This window comes from Bos indicus x Bos taurus, chromosome 9, assembly GCF_003369695.1.
Source record: "Bos indicus x Bos taurus breed Angus x Brahman F1 hybrid chromosome 9, Bos_hybrid_MaternalHap_v2.0, whole genome shotgun sequence".
NCBI classification, from domain to species: domain Eukaryota; kingdom Metazoa; phylum Chordata; class Mammalia; order Artiodactyla; family Bovidae; genus Bos; species Bos indicus x Bos taurus.
In genome coordinates this window covers 42260354-42286731 of record NC_040084.1, presented here as the reverse complement: position 1 = coordinate 42286731, position 26378 = coordinate 42260354, and the positions used below count along the sequence as shown (strand labels likewise).

At 38.0% G+C, this 26378-nt stretch overlaps 1 protein-coding gene across 1 annotated transcript in view; it reads right to left on the bottom strand.

The window, feature by feature from the left end:
* Positions 1 to 26378, bottom strand: part of SEC63 (SEC63 homolog, protein translocation regulator) — a 69727-nt gene that overhangs the window by 32451 nt on the left and 10898 nt on the right. Inside the window, exons 2-7 of the mRNA XM_027551278.1 lie at positions 18000 to 18099; positions 10745 to 10859; positions 9205 to 9317; positions 3283 to 3344; positions 2383 to 2441; positions 721 to 771 (exon numbers count right to left, since the gene is read on the bottom strand). Coding sequence (XP_027407079.1) covers positions 721 to 771; positions 2383 to 2441; positions 3283 to 3344; positions 9205 to 9317; positions 10745 to 10859; positions 18000 to 18099 — 500 coding nt within the window. The remainder of the gene's footprint in view (positions 1 to 720; positions 772 to 2382; positions 2442 to 3282; positions 3345 to 9204; positions 9318 to 10744; positions 10860 to 17999; positions 18100 to 26378) is intronic.

Below are 26378 nucleotides of genomic sequence, written 5' to 3'. Positions count from 1 at the left end.
TTTTACAGTTGATATACTACTTTCATTCACATTATTCCATACAATTGGATTCTAACACAACAATCCTATGAAGAAAGCAAGACAGGTTAACTGTAAGCCTCACTACAGGATCATAGGAACCCTAAGATCAGTAAGAATACCACCAGTCATGAAGGTAATAAACAATAAAATCATAAACATTATGGTATCTCTATATTTGGGGTCGTAAAGAGTCAGACACGACTGGGTGACTGAACTGACTGAACTGATGCAGCCGTTTTTAAAAATGAGCTTGTTCTACATGTTGTATTCCTGTATGAAGCAAAAAAGTCACAGGACAATATATATAATAAGACCACATTTTAAAAAACATGTATATACATTTAATGCATAGAAAAAGATCTGAAAAGGAAATCAACAAACTTAGCAGCGATTATCTCCAACAGAGAAATGGAATTGGGGGACGTGGTGACAGAAGACTTTCATTTTAAATTCTAAATATATCTGTATTATCTCATGTGTGTGTAACTTTTGAATCATGAGGAGACACATTTTAACATACTAAAGTGATGTCACCTTTAGAAGACCTTAAAGGATAGTTGAATATGAAATTCTTAAAACTCAAGGATTAATGGATTATGGATTATATTCTAATACAAATTACGATCTTATAAGGAGACCCCAAATCATGCCATCCACTCTCTTCCCTAAAAAATGTTAATAAAAAGAGCTGGAACTTACCACAACAACTGGAAGGATAACCATGAATGCCAAGCCATATACAAGTAAAACCTTGAATTGAAAAGGAGAAAAAGAAGACCATTTATTCCTTCATGAGGTAAATTACAACATCCATGAACACTTTTTTGAGGCTTACATAGAGGCACTATTAAAAGCACATCTTATGTATTTCATTTAATCCTTACTTTCAAACTCTATGAGGAAGGTACCATTATTGTTTTCTTTTTGCAGATAGGGAATCTGCAGCATATACAGTCATCCCTTGGTATCTGAGGGGAACTGGTTTCCAAACCCCCAAGGATACCAAAATTCAGGGATGCTCAAGTCCTTTATATAAATTGGTGGTAAAAGAGTATCCAAGGATGTGAAACACGCTGATAGGGAGAGCCAACTTCAGTTGACTTTGAGTAATGTAAGGGCTGGGGGACCAACCTCCTTGCAGTGGAAAATCCACATATAACTTTAGAGCTGGCCTTCCATATTGTGGCTCTGCATCCATGGATTCAACCATGGATTGTGGAGTACTGTAGTCCATATTTATTGGGGAAAAAAATCATATATAAGTGGACCTACACAGTTCTGGTGGCTCAGTGGTAAAGAATCAGCCTGCAATGCAGGAGACCTGGGTTTGATCCCTGGGTTGGGAAGATCCCCTGGAGAAGGGAAAGGCTACCCACTCCAGTATTCTGGCCAGGAGAATTCCATGGATGTGTAGTCCATGGGGTCGCAAAGAGTCAGATACGACTGAGCGACTTTCACTTTCACTTTACACAGTTCAAGCCCCTGTGGTTCAAGAGTCATCCACATCTTAGCAAGTAGTTAGTGCCTCAGAAATAAATGATAGAACCTGGTTTCCTTGCCTCAATATCAAACAGAACATATAATGCTGTTTGCAGGTAATTTCCATTGGTAGGATTTTTGTCCTACTACTCAATCCCAAATCTGGTAGCTAACAATCTTTCTCTTCTCTAGTATTCCCTCAACATGCTTATATACAACAACTATATACCCTGGAAGAAAACATGTAAATAAATAGCCATAAAATGACACTAGCCATTTTCAAAACAAATGACAGACTATAAGGATTGTAACAAATGTTACAAATGACAGACTGGTTTTTATTGCTTTAAAGACAGCCCCTAGATAATTATTTTCAAGAAAGGAGAAGTAGCGAATTCCTAAACAATAGGTTAAGATAATCTCTGACGTTTTAAGAGCTGCAGCCTCTCATCACTAATTGAAGTCTGATCATCCTGCTGCCCCTTAAAGTACCATATAGAATATGGTACATTATGTTAGGACACATTAAAATTAATTTAGCTTGGATAAATGCAGAATACAGGGTAATTTAAATTTTGAGTACTACTTAGGGATAAATGTCAACACCATAAGAAACAGTAGTTCCCTAAACCAAGGGTAGGACCCAATCTGAAACTACCTCCAAAACAAATCACAATTTGAAGGTTCTAAAACTACACTAGAGTACAGTCCCCCAAACCTCAATGTAATAATAAGAACCAATTCTTTTCTCCATTACGTAAGAAGTTTCCATAATACACAGTTAAATTAGAAACACTATACTGGAATTTTCTTTGTAATGTTATCTTTACATTACCAAGATATATCTAACACATTATCATGTGTCTTATTAAGTGTACTCACCAATATTGAATTTTTCTGGTCAACGATCCAAGCTGGGAGGGCAATTCCAAAGCTTGTGGCTAAAACAGGAAGAGTATTTTTGAAGAGTCTGAACTTCCAGCTTCATTTATTTATATCCCGAAATTCTACCTCCCCTGTCACTTCCAAAAAACTTTATCTTACTATGTGTGTCTCATACACAAAAGTTGATGTGATATGGTTTATCATCTGAAACTTCAAATTTTCCCAAAAGAAAAAAAAAAAAAAAAAAATCAAAGTACATGAATTCCTTCTTCTCAGAACACTTAAATCCATTTACATGTCCTGAGTTTATGTAAACACTATGAATATATGGGAAAATGTTTAGTCAGTAAAGAAAAAACAGAGTTTTCATCCTGTTTTTATCGACCACTAACTGGAAATGAATGATGCTAAAGCTGAAACTCCAGTACTTTGGCCACCTCATGCGAAGAGTTGACTCACTGGAAAAGACTCTGATGCTGGGAGGGATTGGGGGCAGGAGGAGAAGGGGACACCAGAGGATGAGATGGCTGGATGGCATTACCGACTTGATGGACGTGAGTCTGAGTGAACTCCAGGAGTTGGTGATGGACAGGGAGGCCTGGCGTGCTGCAATTCATGGGGTCGCAGAGTCGGACACGACTGAGCGACTGAACTGAACTGGAAATGATGAATAATGAAACTGACTACTCTTCTCATCAAATCAAAGACCTATCTTTCCAACTAATCTCTAGAAAAATTAAGTAAAGGAAGCTCAATTTACGTATCCATTTAACTCTGCGTGGTTGTAATTTTTCTATTCACAAACTAAGAAAATCAAAACGTTCTTTTAAATCTAACATTTTCATAATATACGCAATACCTTAACCCCAGTATTTTTTTAATCATCATTTACCACACCTTGAGGCCCATCTGGATTTCCAAATTCTTCCCAATTTTTCCGGGATTCTTCATCAGTTAAACTAGCATAAAAAGAACAAAGGTGCAAAATTAGAAAACCACATCTGAAAAGTAAGTACTCAACTACACAAACTCCATTAACCAACCAACTCATTTCTTAAAAGAAATAATTTCAGAGAATCAAGAAAAACCCTCTGAAATCTGAAAAAAAATAGGGACAGGTAAGGAAGGAATTCAGCATTAACAAAAAATGCTAATTAATGAACCCGGATACAAATTCTTAGTTGGCCCAAGAGTTCTCAAGTTTAGCCAGTTCAAGACAGAAGATCAAACTTTAAAGGCTATTACATTTTCTAAGGAGGCAGGGGAAATTAGACGTGACTTTTTTCAATCTTATACACTCACTTATTTTCCAAAATTTTTTCAATGGGCATGCTTTTAATAATGACATATACCTATATTTTAAATATAAACTTAATACATGATTAATAATAATCCCTCCAAAACTTGCACCACATTCTCAAAGAAAAAAATAACACCTATAAAATTCCACTGCTGTGGTAAAGGTCATTTGTACTGTGCTGAGATCACAGTTTTCTCCTAAGCCAACTTCCAGGAAGACTAGGCAAATACTTGCTAAAGCAACAGCTTCCCAACTCAGGCAATATGAGGGACAGTGATTTTTTTAAAAAATATGTAAACATATATGACCTGGGCAATGGTTCAAGGCACGGGGTTAAGAGTAGCTTTATTCCAGGTCCTGGCATAGATGTTTTTAAAAAAAAATAAAAACATTAAAAGAACTCTTTCCTTCAGAACATAATAAGGAAGACATTCTTACAGACCTACTGGCAAAAGATTATGTTTATGTTCAAACCTAATTTTAGCCAAAGATGGAGAAGCCCTATACAGTCAGCAAAAACAGACCGGAAGCTGACTGTCACTCAGATCATGAATTCCTCATTGCAAAATTCAGACTTAAATTGAAGAACGTAGGGAAAACCACCAGACCATTCAGGTATAACCTAAATCAAATCCCTTACAATTATACAGTGGAAGTGACAAAAAGACTCAAGGGATTAGATCTGATAGACAGAGTGCCTGAAGAACTATTGACAGAGGATCATGACAGTGTCCAGGAGGCAGTGATCAAGACCATCCCCAAGAAAAAGAAATGCAAAAAGGCATTTTTGCATGTAAGGCCTGAGGAGGCCTTACAAATAGCTGAAAAACGAAGAGAAGCTAAAGGCAAAGGAGAAAAAGAAAGATATACCCATTTGAATGCAGAATTCCAAAGAATAGTAAGGAGAGATAAGAAAGCCTTGCTCAGTGATCAATGCAAAGAAATAGAGGAAAACAACAATGGGAAAAACTAGAGATCTCTTCAAGAAAATTAAAGATATCAAGGGAACATTTCATGCAAAGATGGGCTCGATAAAGGACAGAAATGGTATGGACCTAACAGAAGCAGAAGATATTAAGAAGAGGTGGCAAGAGTACACAGAACTATACAGACAAGAGCTTCAGGACCCAGATAACCACGTTGGTGTGATCACTGACCTAGAGCCAGACATCCTGGAATGCAAGGTCAAGTGGGCCTTAGGAAGCATCACTATGAACAAAGCTAGTGGAGGTGATGGAATTCCAGTTGAGCTATTTCAAATCCTGAAAGATGATTCTGTTAAAGTGCTACACTCAATATGCCAGCAAATTTGGAAAACTCAGCAGTGGCCACCAGACTGGAAAAGGTCAGTATTCATTCCAATCCCAAAGAAAGGCAATGCCAAAGAATGCTCAAACCACTGCACAATCGCACTCATCTCACATGCTAGCAAAGTAATGTTCAAAATTCTCCAAGCCAGGGTTCAACAGCATGTGAACCATGAACTTCCCAGATGTTCAAGCTGGATTTAGAAAAGGCAGAGGAACCAGAGACAAAACTGCCAACATTCTGGATCATCAAGTTCCAGAAAAACATCTACTTTTGCTTTCTTGACTATGCCAAAGCCTTTGACTGTGTGGATCACAATAAACTGTGGGAAATTCTTAGAGATGGGAATACCAGACCACCTGATCTTTCTCCTGAGAAATCGTATGCAGGACAAGAAGCAACAGTTAGAACCAGACATGGAACAACAGACTGGTTCCAAATTGGGAAAGGAGTATGTCAAGACTGTATATTGTTACCCTGCTTATTTATAAACTTCTATGCAGAGTACATCATGAGAAACGCTGGGCTGGATGAAGTACAAGCTGGAATCAAGACTGCTGGGAGAAATATCAATAACCTTAGACATGCAAATGACACCACCCTTATGGGAGAAACCAAAGAAGAATTAAAGAGCCTCTTGATGAAAGTGAAAGAGGAGAGTCAAAAAGTTGGCTTAAAACTCAACATTCAGAAAACTAAGATCATGGCATCTGGTCCCATCACTCCATGGCAAATAGATGGGCAAACAATGGAAACAATGACAGACTTTATTTTGGGGGGCTCCAAAATCACTGCAGATGGTGACTGCAGCCATGAAATTAAAAGACACTTGCTCCTTGGAAGAAAAGCTATGCCAAACCTAGACAGCATATTAAAAAGCAGTGATATTACTTTACCAATGAAGGTCTGTCTAGTCAAAGCTATGGTTTTTCCAGTAGTCATGTATGGATGTGAGAGTTGGACTATAAAGAAAGCTGAGCACCGAAGAATTGATGCTTTTAAACTGTGGTGTTAGTAAGACTCTTCAGAGTCCCTTGGACTGCAAGGAGATCCAGCCAGTCAATCCTAAAGGAAATCAGTCCTGACTATTCATTGGAAGGGCTGAAGCTGAAACTCCAATACTTTGGCCACCTGATGTGAAGAACCAACTCATTGGAAAAGACCCTGATGCTGGGAAAGATTGCAGGCAGGAGGAGAAAAGGACGACAGAGGATTAGATGGTTGGATGGCATCATTGACGGGATGGACATGAGTTTGAGTAGGTTCTGGGAGTTGGTAATGGACAGGGAAGTCTGACATGCTGCAGTCCATGGGTCGCAGGAAGTCAGACATGACTGAGCTGAACTGAATTTTAGCCATAAATTTATTTCCCAGGGCATATGTACCTAGGATACAATGTATTTTCTATTTAATAAAGCTCCAAGTTGAGACAAAGAATGCAGAAATACCTTAATAAAATTGCAAAATTTTTCAATGATTTGAAAATATTTTTACACTTATCAATTTGGTCACTTATGAAAACAAGCACCTTGACATCTTTAGTCCTTATTCAACTGTAACTTCACTTACACTATTTGACCTAAGGCCACAGTAAAATACAAGAGCCGAGGAAAGGCATTATTAGACTGCAAGTTAATAAGGAGTGGTGCTAAGATTCTTTTCTGCTAAGGAAGGGATATTTCTCAAAAACGTTTGCCTTGGTTTCCCTGTATAATTGTCCACTTCATCAAGAGCTTTAGCTATTATTTCTTTAAATTTTCTGTCTCCTAATCAGATTCTTTTTCCCAAAATAATTATCTCATTCCTTTCTGCCTTTCTAATGATGGCAGGAACATAAACTGTTCTGTTCTCTATTCAATGCCCTCAGATTAGCAAAATAAAGCACAGCTCACATCAAAGAAGCATTTGATTTTTCAACCTGCACACACATCTGATTAAAATTTCATTAATTCATTCATTAAACCAATCTGTGTACAACTGTTGTATAACCAGTCTGTATAGTCAAAGGAATTATCAATTTTTTTTAAGTCAGTTTAAGAAAGCAACTGATTTTTCACTTCTTGTTAGTGCTTCAGTATAATACCATTTCTAAGACTTAAAGAACTTAGAAGCTGTGTGACTTCAGTATAATTTATATATAATAAGCTCACACAACACCACTGGTACTAATGTAATTTTTTTTTTAATTCAAGGAGAGTCAAGTTTCCTAAACATGATTATATTCCTTGACTTTGAGGGTGGGAGGTTATACCATAAATCCTATTAGGAATCTAAATCTAGTGAAATCTATGCCCCTCTTGTCCTGGAAAAAAAATGCACATTTACAAATACACATAAATTCTGTATACTGTTTCAGGGACCTCAGATTTTAAATCCTAATCCAGAGAATGCCTTCACTAAATTGTATATGAGTGGCCTGAGTTGGCTATACACAGCTAAGTTACGTATTCATACGTAAGAATATGTGCAAACATAGGCTATAAAAATTAAAATAGTTTTAAGGATGTTATCTCATGCTGCCCATGTGTTAAAAAATAGTTTAAACACAGGTTCTACACCCAAAAGCAAAATCCCAACTGTATCCAGAAAAATGAATCAGAGAATTCATAAGTTGGCCTAACTCTTCAAAAATAACCATACCTCCTTCAAGTAACAATCTGGCCCGAAGAAATAGAAATGACCCACTTATTTATTATAATGAGCAAATAAGGGAAGAGAAAGTAGCTTAAATAACCAAGGCAAATTCTGAAAAACTTTGTAGATCAAAGTCTATAACTGCATTCCACAAGTTGCTTGAAATACGTATCTTAGGACAGCAGCTTCAATTCAATGACTCAAACCTATTACATACATATTCAGTAAAATGTGCCCTTTTAACTAATCTAGTTATACTTGTACAAGTTACAACAACTCGAGTTCTGGGTCCTGTAATCATTTTACTTCTTCATCTGCCTGATAGACCATCAACTATTTTAGACCCTTTACATACAAAACACTCTACATCATGATCATGCAACTAAGTTAAAACCAAAAGCCATATATTATTCTTCAGTACTTTTTAGAATAGTGACCATACATAATAAAGCCAGATTTCCAGTAACCTGAGAAGAAAATCATGACCTTGAAAATGTTACAATACCTGAAAACTAAGGGGGGAAAAGTAACTGTACCAAAAACACTAAAATTAAAAACGCTAATTAATCTTGGCTATCTGACATCTGGAAATCTCCAGTTCTTCAATTACCTGAAGACAGCAACTAAGGCATTATATTGTGATACTTGTGCACCAAGGGTAAATACATGAAGGAGACACTGAAAAAAGGGGGAAAGAACACACCAACTGAAAGAACAATCTGGAGAACATCTGCTGTACAGAAAAGAAAATGTAGAGCACACTTCAGAAGCTCCTGCAAGTACTGCTTTATTACAGAAGCATATTCACACAGAAAACACCCAATGGAGGGGGTGGGGGAGGAGGCTGTAGGGAGAAAGGAGACACGGTCAATATACTTCTATTAGGCACAAAAATGCATAAGACAGTATTTCCCAAACTTTTGTCATTCATATTCCACTTTCACAGCCTGCTATTATATCTGCATATTCTATTACTTATATTTTTTAAGTTAGCTTACAAAATTGTACATTACTGAGTTTTCCTCAAAAACAGATAACATCTTGTCTGTATTTTACTCTTTAATTCAACGTAAGGGTTGTGTGGGATATACCTATCATAATTCGTGAAGAATCCAGCTACCTTTTTATCTCCTGCAATATTAACACCCAAGAAATAACTAAATTTTATATCCTCTATCCTGTTTTCCAAAAATTAAACTCACCTTTAAATAGTTTAAATGAAACAAGCTATAATGCTTGTATGCTTGTCTCATTTAAAAGAACTAGATCTAGCCTAATAAAAAGCCTAGAAATGAAAGCAAAGTGTTAGTATATCCTCTTCTAATCAGTATGCTTTGAAAATAGCTCAATTAACATATCACTTACTACTTAATCAACTCACATGGCAAAAGCACTACCGTGAGCTACTTAAAATTAAGGTTTAGCTAAATTACCCCTGCAGGGTTATCAGGAAGTTCCATAGAAGACTCAACATATGAGGTCAACACTTGAAAAAAGTATATGACAATTATTTTACTGATTACTATTTTATTCCAATAGAAAACTTAAAAATGTATAACAAGTCCTAAAATACTTACGCTGCATAAGCTTTTGCTATTCTCATGAACATAACTTCATCACCTCCTTTATCTGGATGATATTTAAGAGACAGCAAACGATACTGTTTCTTAATCTCTGCTACAGTTGCCCCCTAAAAGAAAAGACTTTCTTTTAGTAAAAATAAGCAGGCTACTGTAAAACATAATCCATCCCATTCTGAACTTAAAATATTGAACTACTCAATATTTATAGAAAATGAAGTTTTCATCCTATATATCTTGTCCTATAAATTTCACTCACATATTTTTAAGTAAAAATATTTATGCTATTCGATATATTTTATTTTACTGAGCATCTAACTATATGCCATGCACATAGATGATTTGAGATTGATAATATATGAATGCCATTTAAATAAAATAAAATGACAGAGAATTTTAAATATCAAAGAATGATCAAGTTAATTAAGTCTGGCTGAAAAAAAAAATCAAAGGTTAACCTCTTTTCTAAGAAATAATCTGAAGACTATTTGGTTTCATCTGTTTGACAACATTTTAATATTAAGTAACTTAGTTTACCTTAGTTGTTTCCTAATTAGATTCAATTTCTATTCATCAATTTTTCACATTGATTTTTTTTATGGCATTAAATTGTCCCCAAACCTTTAAAACTTAAAATAGCTCTCTTGATGACCATAATCATCACAATAAGAAAATTCAGATGGTATGCAAACTTTTCTTCTACAAAGCAGAAAACCAGAAGATAAATACACTCCTTACTTTGCATTATGTGAATCTCTGGATCAAGCCATCTACTGAGCAGAGACAAGAAATAAAAGAGAGCAGTATGGGGGAGAAATGGAAAGAGCACTAGGTTCAGCTTGTTTACTAGGAAGTTATGGGACACCAGACAAAACACAGATTTTCCAGGCCTCATTTCCTCCATCAGAAGAAAATGCTAGATGATCTCTAGCATACATTTCAGTTCTAACTTGCCACAGATAAATTTAAAAGACTAATTTTCTACTTAGATCCATCAATCAAGTTCAATTAAGAAAGTCACCTAACACACAACACTGTAAAGCGACTATACTCCAATAAAAATTAATTTTTAAAAAATGTTAAAAAAAAAAAAAGAAGAAAGTCACCTAACAGATACATTCCAGGTTAATCTCAATTTCTATGACAAAGCTACCAGTTCTTTACAAGACATAAAGACTTAACATACTGCCTTAGTGTCAACAGGGTCCTATCCAACTAACATAAATAAACCTCCTGGTTCTAACTTTGCATTAAACCAATCTTAGAAACGTCTTTTAAAAATATACTAACTTCTCACCTCCAAATATTTTTTACATTTTAGCAATTACAAACCAACTCTTAATAGGATGGTAATTGACCTCTGTAGCTTCAAAAACATATATATATATATGCATTAGAATAAAAACAGATTAGGTATCTTTTTAACTGATCGGAGTCTGATTTCTTTAGGCACAACTCACTTTCTTTTAGGCTGTGGGCCTACAGTATTTTCAAGAGATCATTAAACTAATGTACATTATATAAAAATACTACTTACGGGATCTAAATTTAATACTTCATAAGGATTGTATTCTTGATATTCTCGGTCTGTTTTGGAAACTTTGTATGCAAGGAATAAGAACAATGCCCATCCTGCAAGAAGAACTATTTTCCTGTTGAGAAAAAAGATAAGTGAAATATAAGTAAATACAACTCTTTGGGTTTACTTTAGATTCTAAAGACATTTTGGCAAGACCAAGGCATAGAATAATCTAAAGTAGTCTCACTGACTTAAATTAGTGTTATTGACTTAAATTCTGTAATCACTGGGTTGTAAGATATAATAATGACAGTGTCTTTATGCCCCTTTGAATTCTCTAGAATCTAGCAGTGCCTGGCATGTAATATTCTCTCAGTTCCTATTTGCAGAATTTAAGCAAGAAGTTAATTCAACTCTCATTTACTGGATGCATTAAATTAGATCAAATATATTATACTTACTATTCAGTTAACCATTTAATGTAAAAAAGAACTGCTCTTGACCTCGCAATTACACTTCTAGTAAGGTAAACTACAAAAAATAATTGGTCAATTGCGCAAAGATAAGTGGCCTTAAGTAGTCCTGTTTACCATAACAGTAAAAATTTGGAAACAAACTTAATGTCCATTTATTGGGAACTAATTAAATCATTCATAGGAGACTAATTAAATAAACCAAGATAAAGCCACAAAATGGAACATTTTTAGCTAACAAATACAGAAAGACATGTGGGCTTTCCAGATGGTTCAATGTGTAAAGAATTCGCCTGCAATTCAGGAGACACTGGAGACTCAGGTTCCATCCCTGGGTTGGGAAGATCCCCTGGAGGAGGAAATGGCAAGCCACTCCAGCATTCTTGCCTGAAAAACCCCATGGACAGAAGAGCCTGCCAGGCTACAGTCAAAAGGGTCACAAAGAGTCAGATGCAACTGAGCATGATAGAAAGATGTGCACTACAGGTTAAAAAAAAAAAGACATAAAAATCATTTCTTTCTACTTCAGTATGTTCTATTTAATAAAAACATTTTAAAAATTGATATTACCAGTGTTGGAGAAGCTAAGGAAAAAAGGAACTCTCATACAATGTACACTCTGACGGAATATCTGGCAATAAGGTTATCAAAAGCCCTAAAGAACTATATATCTTTTAAACTATCAATCTACTCCACTTCAAGAAATTAAGAAGCAAATAAACTAAAACTAAGTTTATAAAGTATAAGGGTGGTAACAGATATAATTAATACCTGAAAACACATATAAATGTCCATCAGTAGAGTACTGAACAGATCAGTAACAGTATATCTATAGAGAAATGCTATCTAGACACTAAAAATACTTGCTGTGGAAGATTCTCTACTTTGTAGTGTTAAAATAGAAAAACAGATTTCAAAGCTGTATGTACAATGTAATCCTATTTTTTGTAAATAAAGTTTATTATAAATAAAAATATAGAAGGTAAATCATCTTAATGGTGTTTATCTTTAAGTGATGAAATGGAATAATTTTTATTTTTTATATGTTTTGTATCACAATCTGTTATATTAGATAGGAACTGTTAAACAAAGACATAAATGAATCATAGGAATCCTAGTCAAACAAACCGAAGTGATCTGTTTTCAAACACAAAAAGAAAACATTTCATGCATTTAAGCTCTCTTGATAGAAACATAGCTTAAAACATGTTTATCTGGACTGAGTTTCTCAGGCCCAATTCCTACCTACCTCTTTACTTTTATCATCCTAGTTTTTCAAACAAAATAAATCGCCACCTCCCAAAGTTCCCTAAGTTTTTCCACCATCATGCTTTTGCTCTCCTGGGTCTTTCTACCTAAAATTCCCATTCTTCATTTCTACATATCCAAACTGTACTTATCCTTCAAGACTCAACTCAAATTATCTACCCAATCAATAACCGCTGTCAAGATAATCAACAGGAAGACCATGATTACAGTCACAAAGAAACATAAACCATGACCCTCTGGCTCACTGCAAACTCCTTGAGCATGTGGACAGGATTTTATGCTCAGTTCTAACTAACCTCAGAGTAACAAACACAAATGGCACTCAGACACAAATTTTGTTCTACCTGGCCAAATCCACGTTCTAAACCTTATTAAAGGGCATAATACTGGAAGCTGCTTTCCACATGCCCAAAGACAAAGAATACCTAGAATACTTCCAGTTTTACCTTCCTATCCAGTGATAGGCTCTGGAACAAAAAGTCAAATCCCAGTTTTACCCCTTATTACCTAAGAGATCTTGGCAAGTTGTTTAGCTCAGTTTCCAATTTCTAGAGTGGGTCCGAGAATTAAATAAGATTAGCACCCCACTTCAGTACTCTTGCCTGGAAAATCCCATGGACAGAGGAGCCTGGTAGGCTGCAGTCCATGGGGTAGCTAGAGTCCGACACGACTGAGCGACTTCACTTTCACTTTTCATTTCCATGCATTGGAGAAGGAAATGGCAAGCCACTCCAGTGTTCTTGCATGGAGAATCCCAGGGACAGGGAAGCCTGGTGGGCTGCCATCTCTGGGGTCGCACAGAGTCGGACACGAGTGAAGCGATTTAGCAGCAGCAGCAGCAGCAGCAGGTATATAAAGAAGAAACGGAAAGATACACCCAATTGAATGCAGAGTTCCAGAGAATAGCAAGAGATAAGAAAGCCTTCTTAAGTGAACAATGCAAAAAATAGAGGAAAACAATAGAATGGGAAAGACTAAAAATCTCTTCAAGAAAATTGGAGATACCAAAGGAACACTTCATGCAAAGATGGGCACAATAAAACAAAGAAACAGCAAGGACCTAACAGAAGCAGAAGAGGCGGCAAGAATACACAGAACTGTACAAAAAAGGTCTTAATGACCTGGATAACCATGATGGTGTGGTCACTCACCTAGAGCCAGACATCCTGGAATGTAAAGTCAAGTGGGCCTTAGGAAGCATTACTACAAACAAAGCTAGTGGAGGTGATGGAATTCCAGCTGAGCTTTTTAACATACTAAAAGATGATGCTGTTAAAGTGCTGCACTCAATATGTCAGTAAATTTGGAAAACTCAACAAAGGCCACAGGACTGGAAAAGGTCAATTTTCATTTCAATCCCAAAGAACGACAATGCCAAAGAATGTTCAAACTACTGCACAACTGTGCTCCGTTCACATGATAGCAAGGTAATGCTCAAAATCCTTCAAGCTAGGCTTCAATAGTATGTGAACCAAGAACTTCCAGATGTACAAGCTGGATTTAGAAAAGGCAGAGAAACCAGAGATCAAACTGCCAACTTTTGTTGGATCACAGAGAAAGCAAGGGAATTCCAGAAAAACATCTGCTTATGCTTCACTGACTAAGCTAAAAGCCTTTGACTGTATGGATCACAACAAACTGTGGAAATTTCTTAAAGAGATGGGAATTACTAGACCACCTTACTAGCCTCCTGAGAAACCTAGATACAGGCCAAGAAGCAACAGAACCAAACATGAAACAACAGACTGGTTCAAAATTGGAGTATGTCAAAAAAGGAGTATGTCAAGTCTGTATATTGTCATCCTCCTTATTTAACTTAAATGCAGAGTAAAGTGAGTAAAGTGAAGTGAAGTTACTCAGTCATGTCTGACTCTTTGCGACTCCATGCACTGTAGACCACCAGGCTCCTCCATCCATGGAATTTTCTAGGCAAGAGTACTGGAGTGGGTTGCCATTTCCTTCTCCAGGGGATCTTCCCATCCCAGGGATCAAACCAGGGTCCCACATTGCGGGCAGATGCTTTACCATATGAGCCACCAGAGTACATCATGTGAAATGCCGGACTGGATGAAGCACAAGTTGGAATCAAGATAGCCAGGAGAAATATAAAAAACCTCAGATATGCAGATGATATCACTCTAATGGCGAAAAAGCGAAGAGGAATTAAAGAGCCTCTTGATGAAGGTGAAAGAGGAGAGGTGAAAATGCTGGCTTAAAATTCAACATCAAACAACTAACTCATGGCATCTGGTTCCATTATTTTATGACAAATAGAGGGGGAAAAAAAGTGGAAGCAGTGGCATATTTTATTTTCTTGGGCTCCAAAATCACTGCAGACAGCAACTGCAGCCATGAAATTAAAAGACGCTTGCTCCTTGGAAGGAAAGCTATGGTTTTTCCAGTAGTCATGTATGGATATGAAAGTTGGACGATAAAGAAGGCTGAGTGCCAAAGAACTGAGGCTTTCAAATTGTGGTGCTGGAGAAGACTCTTGAGCGTCCTTTGGACAGCAAGGAGATCAAACCAGTCAATCCTAAAAGAAATCAACCCTGAATTGGAAGGACTGCTGCTGAAGCTGAAGTTTCAGTACTTTGGCTACCTGATGCAAAGAGCTGATTCACTGGAAAAGACCCTGTTGCTGGGAAAGATTGAGGGCAGGAGGAGAAGGGGGCAACAGAGAATGAGATGGTTGGATGGCATCACTGACTCAATGGACATGCGTTTGAGCAAACTCCAGGAGATAGTGAAGGACAGGGAAGCCTGGTGTGCTGGCGTGCTGCAGTCGGTGGGATTGCAAAGAGCCGGACCTGACTTAGGAACAACAACAAAGGTATGTAAAGCATCTAAAAGGCGCTTCACAGATGATAAACAAACAACTCATGGCAGCTCTCGGCTGTTACCACTAACTCTTGCCCACGTCTCAGCTCTCAACTAGGACCCCTCACTTACTCAAGAATGCCTTCACTGTCTCAAGCCAGTTAAGAGCCCTACCTCTGTTCTTTCATGGCACCCCAATCCTCCTTTACAACCCTTACTAAACTATTATCATTTGTTTACTCGCCAGTATTTTGTTACTCACAGTATATCAGCACCTAGTATAATATCTGACACATACACAGCACACAGTAACTACTTATTGACTGAATAATGAAAATAATTTAAAATAGGAACTTGTGACTCAAAGCCAAAGTTTGCTAATACCCTCAATATGCTAAAGAACATTTTAAATTATATTTTATTTCCACACAAACTTAGTAACTCCACATCTTGTTTTGCCAACTTTCCCAAAAGGCTACAAAGCTCAAAAAACAAAGATAAAAGAGAAACTGAAAACCACTAAAGTAAAATTTTTAAAGCAAACAAGGTTAGAAGAGAAAGGGAACAAAATACCTAAAATGCACTACACCCCATGTTAGACTGCTCTATGTGCGGCATCTGGCCCTCTGAGCCAATGCATAAAGGGACAAGCAGAGGTTGACGAGAGAATTCCCAAACTGATGAAAACTACCACAACCAATAAAAACCATCCTGATTTCCTGAGAGCGAGACCAAAGGAAGAAACATAACAGATTACATCATGCTCTGGGTCCAGTTTTTTAAAAGCATGTTTGGTTTCTCTGAAAAGACATGCATTTTCCTTACATGTGGCTTCAATAATTAGTGTCCTGTGTTTTTTCTTTAAGCATACCTTAAAAGTCATTTTGGAAGCAACTTCCAGAAATTAAAGTAACAGATAATGACTGCTTAATTTTGAAAGAATGCTTCAGGGTCAAGTAGCAAAAAAGTTTTGATGGCTCCTGACCTTATTTATATTTTTACCAGTATTATTTAATTCTTACTTAAATATCCAATAATCTGAAGTTCAATTTAAGTAAATATCTTTACTAATTACTGAAGAAAACATCACAAAGTTAGGTTTTTTCCCCTTGAAATTGAGGTTCAGATACCCACAATGTGTTGACCAAAGCCCAAAAGAGAAGAAACTGGAAAGCCAAATATATCTGCCTTGGTACCTCATAAGTTTAATCTAAAAAGAGAAGCAATAGCAAGGAATACATAGCAAATATGAAACTACTCTGGTAAACACTAATTTTGCCTTTTAGTTTCATAACATTAAAGCTAAGATTTCCCTCCCTCTACAAAGGAACTATTTAAGTCTCCTTAAGTAATACACATATGTTGAAAACTATCATCATTTAAACCAAGATTTAAAAATAACTGGTTCTGCTTTTACTAATTTCCTCTGCCAGGTCTTGCCCTCCTATCTACTAGATAGATATATGCAGGTAATTCACAGGGTAAAGTCCTTCAGACAAAGTAGGCAATGGCACCCCACTCCAGTACTCGTCTGGAAAATCCCATGGACGGAGGAGCCTGGTGGGCTGCAGTCCATGGGGTCACTAAGAGTTGGGACATGACTGAGCGACTTCACTTTCACTTTTCACTTTCATGCATTAGAGAAGGAAATGGCAACCCACTCCAGTGTTCTTGCCTGGAGAATCCCAGGGACAGGGGAGCCTGGTGGGCTGCTGTCTATGGGATCACACAGAGTCAGACACGACTGAAGTGACTTAGCAGCAGCAGCAGCAGTCCTTCACTAATGACAGCTCTTTCACTTCCCCTCAGTTTCATGTTACCTCTAAACTGATGACTTAGGGTGAAGATCCAAAGCCCAGGTGCTAACCAACAAAGCCTCGAAAAATCAAAGACATCTACTCTGATTAAACATGCTAATGGCCTATTTATGTAGATGGCCTTGCAAAAATAAAGAGTAATCAGATCCTCACTCTACCACTTCTTGCTGCAAGAACTTAGTCAAGTTTCCTCATCTTCTTAGTCTCAGTTTCCTCACTTGAGAAAAAGCAAAAACATCTACCTAAAAGTTAATATAAAGCTAATGAGTAACATATGAAATCCTAGTACAGCACCTGCCACACAGTATGCATCCACAAACTTCAATCACTATGAAATGCAAACTTGACTATGTCACCTCCATGCTTCTGATAATCTTTTAAAGACTCCTCCATAGTCTGAGACAAAATTCAAATCCTGACACAAGACATTTAAGATCTTCCTTCAAAATTTGACTTCTTTCTCCTCTCCTCCCTCTAGTCAGAAGTACCCTCTCTCTCTTTTGAACTTCTAAACCACTCAGTTCAGACTGTTCTCAAATTTACTAATCACATCTTACTCCTACTAAGGTTACAATTTCTTCACAGACACAGATTTTATTCATCATTATGTGCTTAGTTGTATCTGACTCTTTGTGACCCTACGGACTGTAGCCCACCAGGCCTCTCTGCCCATGGGATTCCCCAGGCAAGAATACTAGAGTGAGGTACCATTTCCTACTCCAGGCAGTTCCCAACCAAGGATTGAACCTGGCTCCCTTATGTCTCTTGCATTGGCAGGATTCCTTACCACAGCGCCACCTGGGAAGCCCATTCATCTTTATACCCCTATTTCATATGATACCTAGCAAAGAGTAAACACAACTCATGTTTTGTTTTTAATTGAAACCAATTACTTACTTTACTGTAGGAATAATATTTGGCTGGGGCTTTAATAACCGTAAACGGTACCACATACATCTTCCATATACTTTTCTGATATTCTTTAATCGATTTTGCTCTGTCAAAAAAGAAAAAGAAGGGGATAAGTTAAACCATTTTCACAGTGAAGGCAAAATCAGAGTTAAAACCATATTAACCTTCATTATCATGCTAATACTTCACTGGAACATCAAAGTACTCTCTGTGCTGTGCTTAGTTGCTCGGCCGTGTCCAACTCTTTGTGACCCCATGGACTGCAGCCCACCAAGCTCCTCTGTCCATAGGGATTCTCCAGGCAAGAATACTGAGTGGGTTGCCATGCCCTCCTCAAAGTACTCTCTACTTAACGTTTTAAGAAAAATTCACAAGATAGGCTCAATTTTCTACCACTTAGAACAAGTGATCTATCTGGAAAATTTTATTCAACTACCAGGCAATCATTTCTCATGTGAGATATAACTTTTAATTGAAAAACTTAAAACCTGACTTGAACCCAAAATATTTAATTACATAGTAGTTTCTAAGAAAATTCTCTCCTCCTTCTCCTTCTGCTATAGAAGTAACAAAAAGTGCAAAATAGTTGAAATATGAAATATGTTTGATATTCTTCAAACATAAAAATAATTAAGTTAAATGAGAAAAGTCACACAAACTCATAAGAAATTAAAACAGATTTAAAAGTTGTAACAAAAGGCATTATTCTAGTCCCCAGGAAAAATCTGCAATTCAATTTTAAAAGGAATTAAACCAAAGACAAGATACCATATACTGTTTTTCTAAGCTCACCACAATCACTTGGTTTAAATAAGTCTCCCAAGTTTAAAAAAGTTTTAGATTAAGTTTTAAAATAAAAATCTACCTTTTCATGAAGACGGCATACAAAAAGCAAAGAAAGAAGCCTATGTCACACCAAAGCCAAAGACGAAAGCTTGGAAGGCCAAGAAGGCAGTGCTAAAAGACATCCACAGCCACAGAAAGAGAGAAGATCACATTACCCACCTTCTAGGTGGCCCACGATACTCCAAAGGCAGCCCAATTACCCTTGGAAGAGCAATAAGCTTAATCATTGTGTCATCATCAAGTTCCCCCTGAGCAGGAAGATGGTCATGAAGACAATAGAAGACAGCAAGCAATACACTTGTGTTCATTATGGATATCAAAGACGAAGTATCACATCTACGAAGAAGCTCTACAACATTGATATGGCCTAGGTCAACACCCTGATTAGGGCTGATGGAGGGAAGGTATATGTTCAACAGGCTCCTCACTATAATGCTTTGGATGTTGCCAACAAAACTGAGATCATTAGCTGTTTAGTATCAAATAAAACATCTTTCATAACATTAAAAACAACGAGACTTCCCTAGTGGTCCAGTAGTTACGACTGCACTTCCACTGTTGGGCGTGCAGGTCTGAACTCTGGTCAGGGACCTAAGATCCCCAAAGGCCACGTGGCATGGCAAGAAAAATAAAAAAACACCTACAAAACCAAAGTCCTTAAACGAGATACCAGATAAGTAAATAAAAGAACTCTGCATATAATAGAATGCTCCAAAGCTGCCATCTAAGAAGTCTACCTACCTGTTACCACCATGCTTTGAGGAAAGAATCCCCATGAGAGCGCTATGTGGCAAGAGTTATCAGAATTGGGTAAGATGAAGAGGGATTCAGGAAGGGGGAGGAGCAGTTGCAGAAGGGAGAGTGGTAATATGCAAGGAGACTTATCAAGTAAGTTAATACAGTAAGGACAACTGGAGTCAGTTTTTCATGTCAGAGAAGTGAGTTACATGTATGATTAGAAAATATGAAATGACCTCTGTGGTATTAAGACTGGAACTGAAGGCATCAGTATGAACCAACTAATATCTTTTAATATAGAAATACAGATGTAGACCGATACACATACATACATACATCTTTCCTAACTCAACTAAGTGAGCCTAGGAACAATGACATCTCAGTAGCAGTGAACACACCTAGCACCCAGATCTTGATTTCCAAATAGCATTCTCCACTAACAGGAACCAGAGATCCAAGTATCTTCCCACAAAATATTACAAAAGGAAGAGAATGACTTTACAATGGGGAAGTGATATGCTGAATAACTGCTCCCCCTGAAGATGTCTACGACATCCTAGTACCCAGATTCAGTGAATGTATGATCTCGAATGGCAAACAGGACTTCACAGATGTAACTAAATTAAACATTTGAGATGGGAAAATTATTCTGTATTATTTGGGTGGTCCCAATAGCTGTGAAAAGAAGAGAAGCGAAAACCAAAGGAGAAAAGGAAAGATATAAACATCTGAATGCAGAGTTCTAAATAGCAAGGAGAGATAAGAAAGACTTCCTCAGCGATCAATGCAAAGAAATAGAGGAAAACAACAGAATGGGAAAGACTAGAGATCTCTTCAGGAAAATTAGAGATACCAAGGGAACATTTCATGCAAAGATGGGCTTGATAAAGGACAGAAATGGTATGGACCTAACAGAAGCAGAAGATATTAAGAAGAGGTGGCAAGAATACACAGAAGAACTATACAAAAAAGATCTTCATGACCCAGATAATCACGATGGTATGATCACTGACCTAGAGCCAGACATCCTGGAATGTGAAGTCAAGTGGGCCTTAGAAAGCATCACTATGAACAAAGCTAGTGAAGGTGATGAAATTCCAGTTGAGCTATTTCAAATACTGAAAGATGATGCTGTGAAAGTGCTGCACTCAATATGCCAGCAAATTTGGAAAACTCAGCAGTGGCCACAGGACTGGAAAAGGTCAGTTTTCATTCCAATCCCAAAGAAAGGCAATGCCAAAGAATGCTCAAACTACCGTACAATTGCACTCATCTCACACGCTAGTAAAGTAATGCTCAAAATTCTCCAAGCCAGGTTTCAGCAATATGTGAACCGTGAACTTCCTGATGTTCAAGCTGCTTTTAGAAAAGGCAGAGGAACCAGAGATCAAATTGCCAACATCCGCTGGATCATGGAAAAAGCAAGAGAGTTCCAGAAAAACATCTACTTCTGCTTTATTGACTATGCCAAAGCCTTTGACTGTGTGGATCACAATAAACTGTGGAAAATTCTGAAAGAGATGGGAATACCAGACCACCTGAACTGCCTCTTGAGAAATCTGTAAATAGGTCAGGAAGCAACAGTTAGAACTGGACATGGAACAACAGACTGGTTCCAAATAGGAAAAGGAGTCCGTCAAGGCTGTATATTGTCACCCTGCTTATTTAACTTATATGCAGAGTTCATGAGAAACGCTGGGTTGGAAGAAGCACAAGCTGGAATCAAGACTGCCAGGAGAAATATCAATAACCTCAGATATGAAGATGACACAACCCTTGTGGCAGAAAGTGAAGAGGAACTAAAGCGCCTCTTGATGAAAGTGAAAGAGGAGAGTGAAAAAGCTGGCTTAAAGCTCAACACTCAGAAAATGAAGATCATGGCATCTGGTTCATCACTTCATGGGAAATAGATGGGGAAACAATGGAAACAGTGGCAGACTTTATTTTGGGGGGCTCCAAAATCACTGCAGATGGTGACTACAGCCATGAAATTAAAAGACGCTTACTCCTTAGAAGGAAAGTTATGACCAACCTAGATAACATATTCAAAAGCAGAGACATTACTTTGCCAACAAAGGTCTGTCTAGTCAAGGCTATGGTTTTTCCTGTGGTCATGTATGGATGTAAGAGTTGGACTGTGAAGAAAGCTGAGCACCGAAGAATTAATGCTTCTGAACTGTGGTGTTGGAGAAGACTCTTGAGAGTCCCTTGGACTGCAAGGAGATCCAACCAGTCCATTCTAAAGGAGATCAGTCCTGGGTGTTCTTTGGAATGATGCTAAAGCTGAAACTCCAATACTTTGGCCACCTCATGCAAAGAGCTGACTCACTGGAAAAGACTCTGATGCTGGGAGGGATTGCGGGCAGGAGGAGAAGGGGATGACAGAGGATGAGATGGCTGGATGGCATCACTGACTCGATGGACTTGAGTTTGAGTGAACTCCGGGAGTTGGTGATGGACAGGGAGGCCTGGCGTGCTGCGATTCATGGTGTCGCAAAGAGTCGGAGACAACTGAGCGACTGAACTGAATATAATCACAGGGTTCCTAATAAGGAAGCAAGAGGGTCAAAGAGAAGATGATGTGACCTTGGCAGCAGAGGTTGGAGTGACTTCCTTTGAAGATGGAGGAAGGGGCCACAAGCCAAAGAATACGGGCTGTCTCCAAAAGCTGGAAAAGATAAGATTCTATTCTAAACCCTCCAGAAAGAACCTGCCCTGCCAACACCATGACAAGCCAAGTAAAACCTGCCTGGCAAGTCTGCCCTTCAGAACTATAAAAGAATAAATGTGTATTGTTTTAAGCCACTGAGGTGGTGGTTTGTTACAGCAACAACAGGAAACTAATACAAAAAATCTGATGGGCACCATCTTAATCAGGTGTCAGTAAACATCACCACCAATGAGACAAATGCAATTATATGCCATCTGATAGAACACAAAGAGAAGAACACAGAATCAGTTTTGCAAAATTCTTCTCTAAGATATATAACCTGAATCAAATCATAAGAAAACATCAGACAACAGAACTTTGGGTCCATTCTACAAAATAATTGGCCTAAGATCTTAAGTCAAGAAAAAAGTGAAGAACTGTTCCAGCGTGAAGGACAGGCAAGAAACACGTCAACTAAATGTGATGTGTGATTCTTAAACAAATCTTCTGAAAAGGACATCCACTGAGACAAGGGACAAAAGTTGAATAGGTCTGAAAATGATACGGTTATAATGTTAATTTCCTGATTTTCACAGTTAAATTATGGACACTTTTGAAAACATCACTGGAGATTTTTAAATCTGTATTTCATTAAATTAAGCCTCCACAGTCTCCCATTTTAAGCATAAAACCAAGGAAACATGTTACAAGAACATGCTGAAGTCTCTTTAATAACCAGATGGCTTGATCTATTCAAAGGAATGATATTCTCCCAATGTTTCTGTCCAAGAGAAAGTACACATGGTTTTTAGCCCCCAAAGTCTTGCACAATGTGTACATGAACCTTGTCTTCTTACTCCCAATCCAAAACTCACACCCTAGCCTTGTAGGAGGATATTTAATCAGTAAGTAGCATGGGGTTTGGCTGACACAGTAACACAGTGGCACCCAACACAACTAAATATTCACAGTACACATTCCAAAATGCTATAGACCTCAAGTCAAAGTAACTGTCAAAAGGAAAATCTTTCCACAGGGAGGGCTGGCTTGGGAGTTTGAGACCAGCAGATGCAAACTACTATATACAGAATGGATAAACAACAAGGTCCTATTGTAACCGCACAGGGCACTGTACTTGACACCCTGTAACCATTATGGAAAAGAAAAAAAGTGAAGTCCTTCCAGACGGTTTCTTTTAAAGACACTTAGAATAAAAAGGAATTCATTAGGAGAAGGCAATGGCACCCAACTCCAGTACTCTTGCCTGGAAAATCCCATGGACAGAGGAGCCTGGTAGGCTGCAGTCCATGGGTCGCTGAGTCGGACACGACTGAGCGACTTTATTTTTCACTTTTCACTTTCATACACTGGAGAAGGAAATGGCAACCCACTCCAGTGTTCTTGCCTGGAGAATCCCAGGGACAGGGGAGCCTGGTAGGGGGCCGTCTATGGGGTTGCACAGAGTCAGACACGACTGAAGCGACTTAGCAGTAGCAGTTTATACAATTACTAGTTTCATGGCCAGGAAAAACTACCTAAGTAATATCATTAATTTATACTTTTTAAAGAAATTACTCACATTTATAGAAAAAGGAAATTACAAGGTCATAAAATAAGTCTGTGATTTAGAAAACAACAGAGCAACACATGATGATTGCTCTCAGCAATCATAAAGTCTGTATGTTCACAGGAATAGTCCAGGTTTGGGGATAGGTTATTATGATTGTGATTCATAAGCTATACAATGCCTTCACTAAAACAGTCACATCCATCTGTCCTGCAGAATGATCTGCCAGTCTGTAGTACAGAGTGAACCCTTAGCACCGTACTCCTAGAATCTGAAGAGCTAAAAGAATGTTAGCCAGATGAGATCTTCAAATCTGTGTGCCTGCTTATTACAAAAGAATTTAAAATCATGTACCTTCTTACAGAGTTCTAATTTGGCATCTAAAATTTTCATTGTACATTTGAAGAGGTGGCAAATATGTCATTTCCAACATAAGTTGACATTTTAAAATAAAAGTTTCATCGCTTTTAGATGTACCAATGAAATGTGAAAACCACAGCAATTTCATACCCACCATCATCCATTTACAGAAATTCATGAACAAGCTCTTCATCCTACCTCCCCCACATAATTTTATCCTAATTGTAATATATTTTTATCCTAGTAAGTCATTTCTTATACTACTGACACATCCTTCTTAAAATTAATGTTTTATTCCGGGACTATTTTTCCCAAATTTTTATATTGAAAATTTTCAAGCCTTCAGAAAAGTTGAAAGAATATTACATTGAACAATACCCTTCACCTAAATTCACCAACTATTAATATTTTGCAACTCTTGGCTTTATTTCTAGTTCCTTCTTTCCCTCTCTCTCCCCCATTTTTTTAGAGTAAACTGAAGATATCAAGACACTTCACCTCTAAATGCTTTGGCATACATGGCCAAAGAACATTAGGAAAGTTTAACACATCCAGAAGTTTTTTTTGACATGTTAAAATTTCTGACGCTACTTTTATCTGTATGCGCGTGCATGTCTGTGTGTGCTATCAAGGCAACATAAATATTCAGTTCAGTCTCTCAGTCGTGTCCAACTCTTCATGACCCCATGAATCGCAGCACGCCAGGCCTCCCTGTCCATCACCAACTCCCGGAGTTCACTCAAACTCACGTCCATCGAGTCAGTGATGCCATCCAGCCATCTCATCCTCTGTCGTCCCCTTCTCCTCCTGTCCCCAATCCCTCCCAGCATCAGTCTTTTCCAATGAGTCAACTCTTCGCATGAGGTGGCCAAAGTACTGGAGTTTCAGCTTCAGCATCATTCCCTCCAAAGAAATCCCAGGGCTGATCTCCTTCAGAATGGACTGGTTGGATCTCCTTGCAGTCCAAGGGACTCTCAAGAGTCTTCTCCAACACCACAGTTCAAAAGCATCAATTCTTTGGCCCTCAGCCTTCTTCACAGTCCAACTCTCACATCCATACATGACCACTGGAAAAACCATAGCCTTGACTAGACAGACCTTTGTTGGCAAAGTAATGTCTCTGCTTTTGAATATGCTATCTAGGTTGGTCATAACTTTCTTTCCAAGGAGGAAGCGTCTTTTAATTTCATGGCTGCAGTCACCATCTGCAGTGATTTTGGAGCCCAGAAAAATAAAGTCTGACACTGTTTCCACTGTTTCCCCATCTATTTCCAATGAAGTGGTGGGACGGGATGACATGATCTTCGTTTTCTGAATGTTGAGCTTTAAGCCAACTTTTTCACTGTCCACTTTCACTTTCATCAGGAGGCTTTTGAGTTCCTCTTCACTTTCTGCCATAAGGGTGGTGTCATCTGCATATCTGAGGTTACTGATATTTCTCCTGGTAATCTTGATTCCAGCTTGTGTTTCTTCCAGTCCAGCATTTCTCATGATGTACTCTGCATGTAAGTTAAATAAGCAGGGTGACAATATACAGCCTTGACGGACTCCTTTTCCTATTTGGAACCAGTCTGTTGTTCCATGTCCAGTTCTAACTGTTGCTTCCTGACCTGCATACAGGTTTCTCAAGGGGCAGGTCAGGTGGTCTGGTATTCCCATCTCTTTCAGAATTTTCCACAGTTTATTGTGATCCACACAGTCAAAGGCTTTGGCATAGTCAATAAAGCAGAAGTAGATGTTTTTCTGGAACTCTCTTGCTTTTTCCATGATCCAGCGGATGTTGGCAATTTGATCTTTGGTTCCTCTGCCTTTTCTAAAAGCAGCTTGAACATCAGGAAGTTCACGGTTCACATATTGCTGAAGCCTGGCTTGGAGAATTTTGAGCATTACTTTACTAGCATGTGAGATGAGTGCAATTGTACGGTAGTTTGAGCATTCTTTGGCATTGCCTTTCTTTGGGATTGGAATGAAAACTGACCTTTTCCAGTCCTGTGGCCACTGCTGAGTTTTCCAAATTTGCTGGCATATTGAGTGCAGCACTTTCACAGCATCATCTTTCAGTATTTGAAATAGCTCAACTGGAATTCCATCACCTCCACTAGTTTTGTTCGTAGTGACGCTTTCTAAGGCCCACTTGACTTCACATTCCAGGATGTCTGGCTCTAGGTCAGTGATCACACCATCGTGATTATCTGGGTCATGA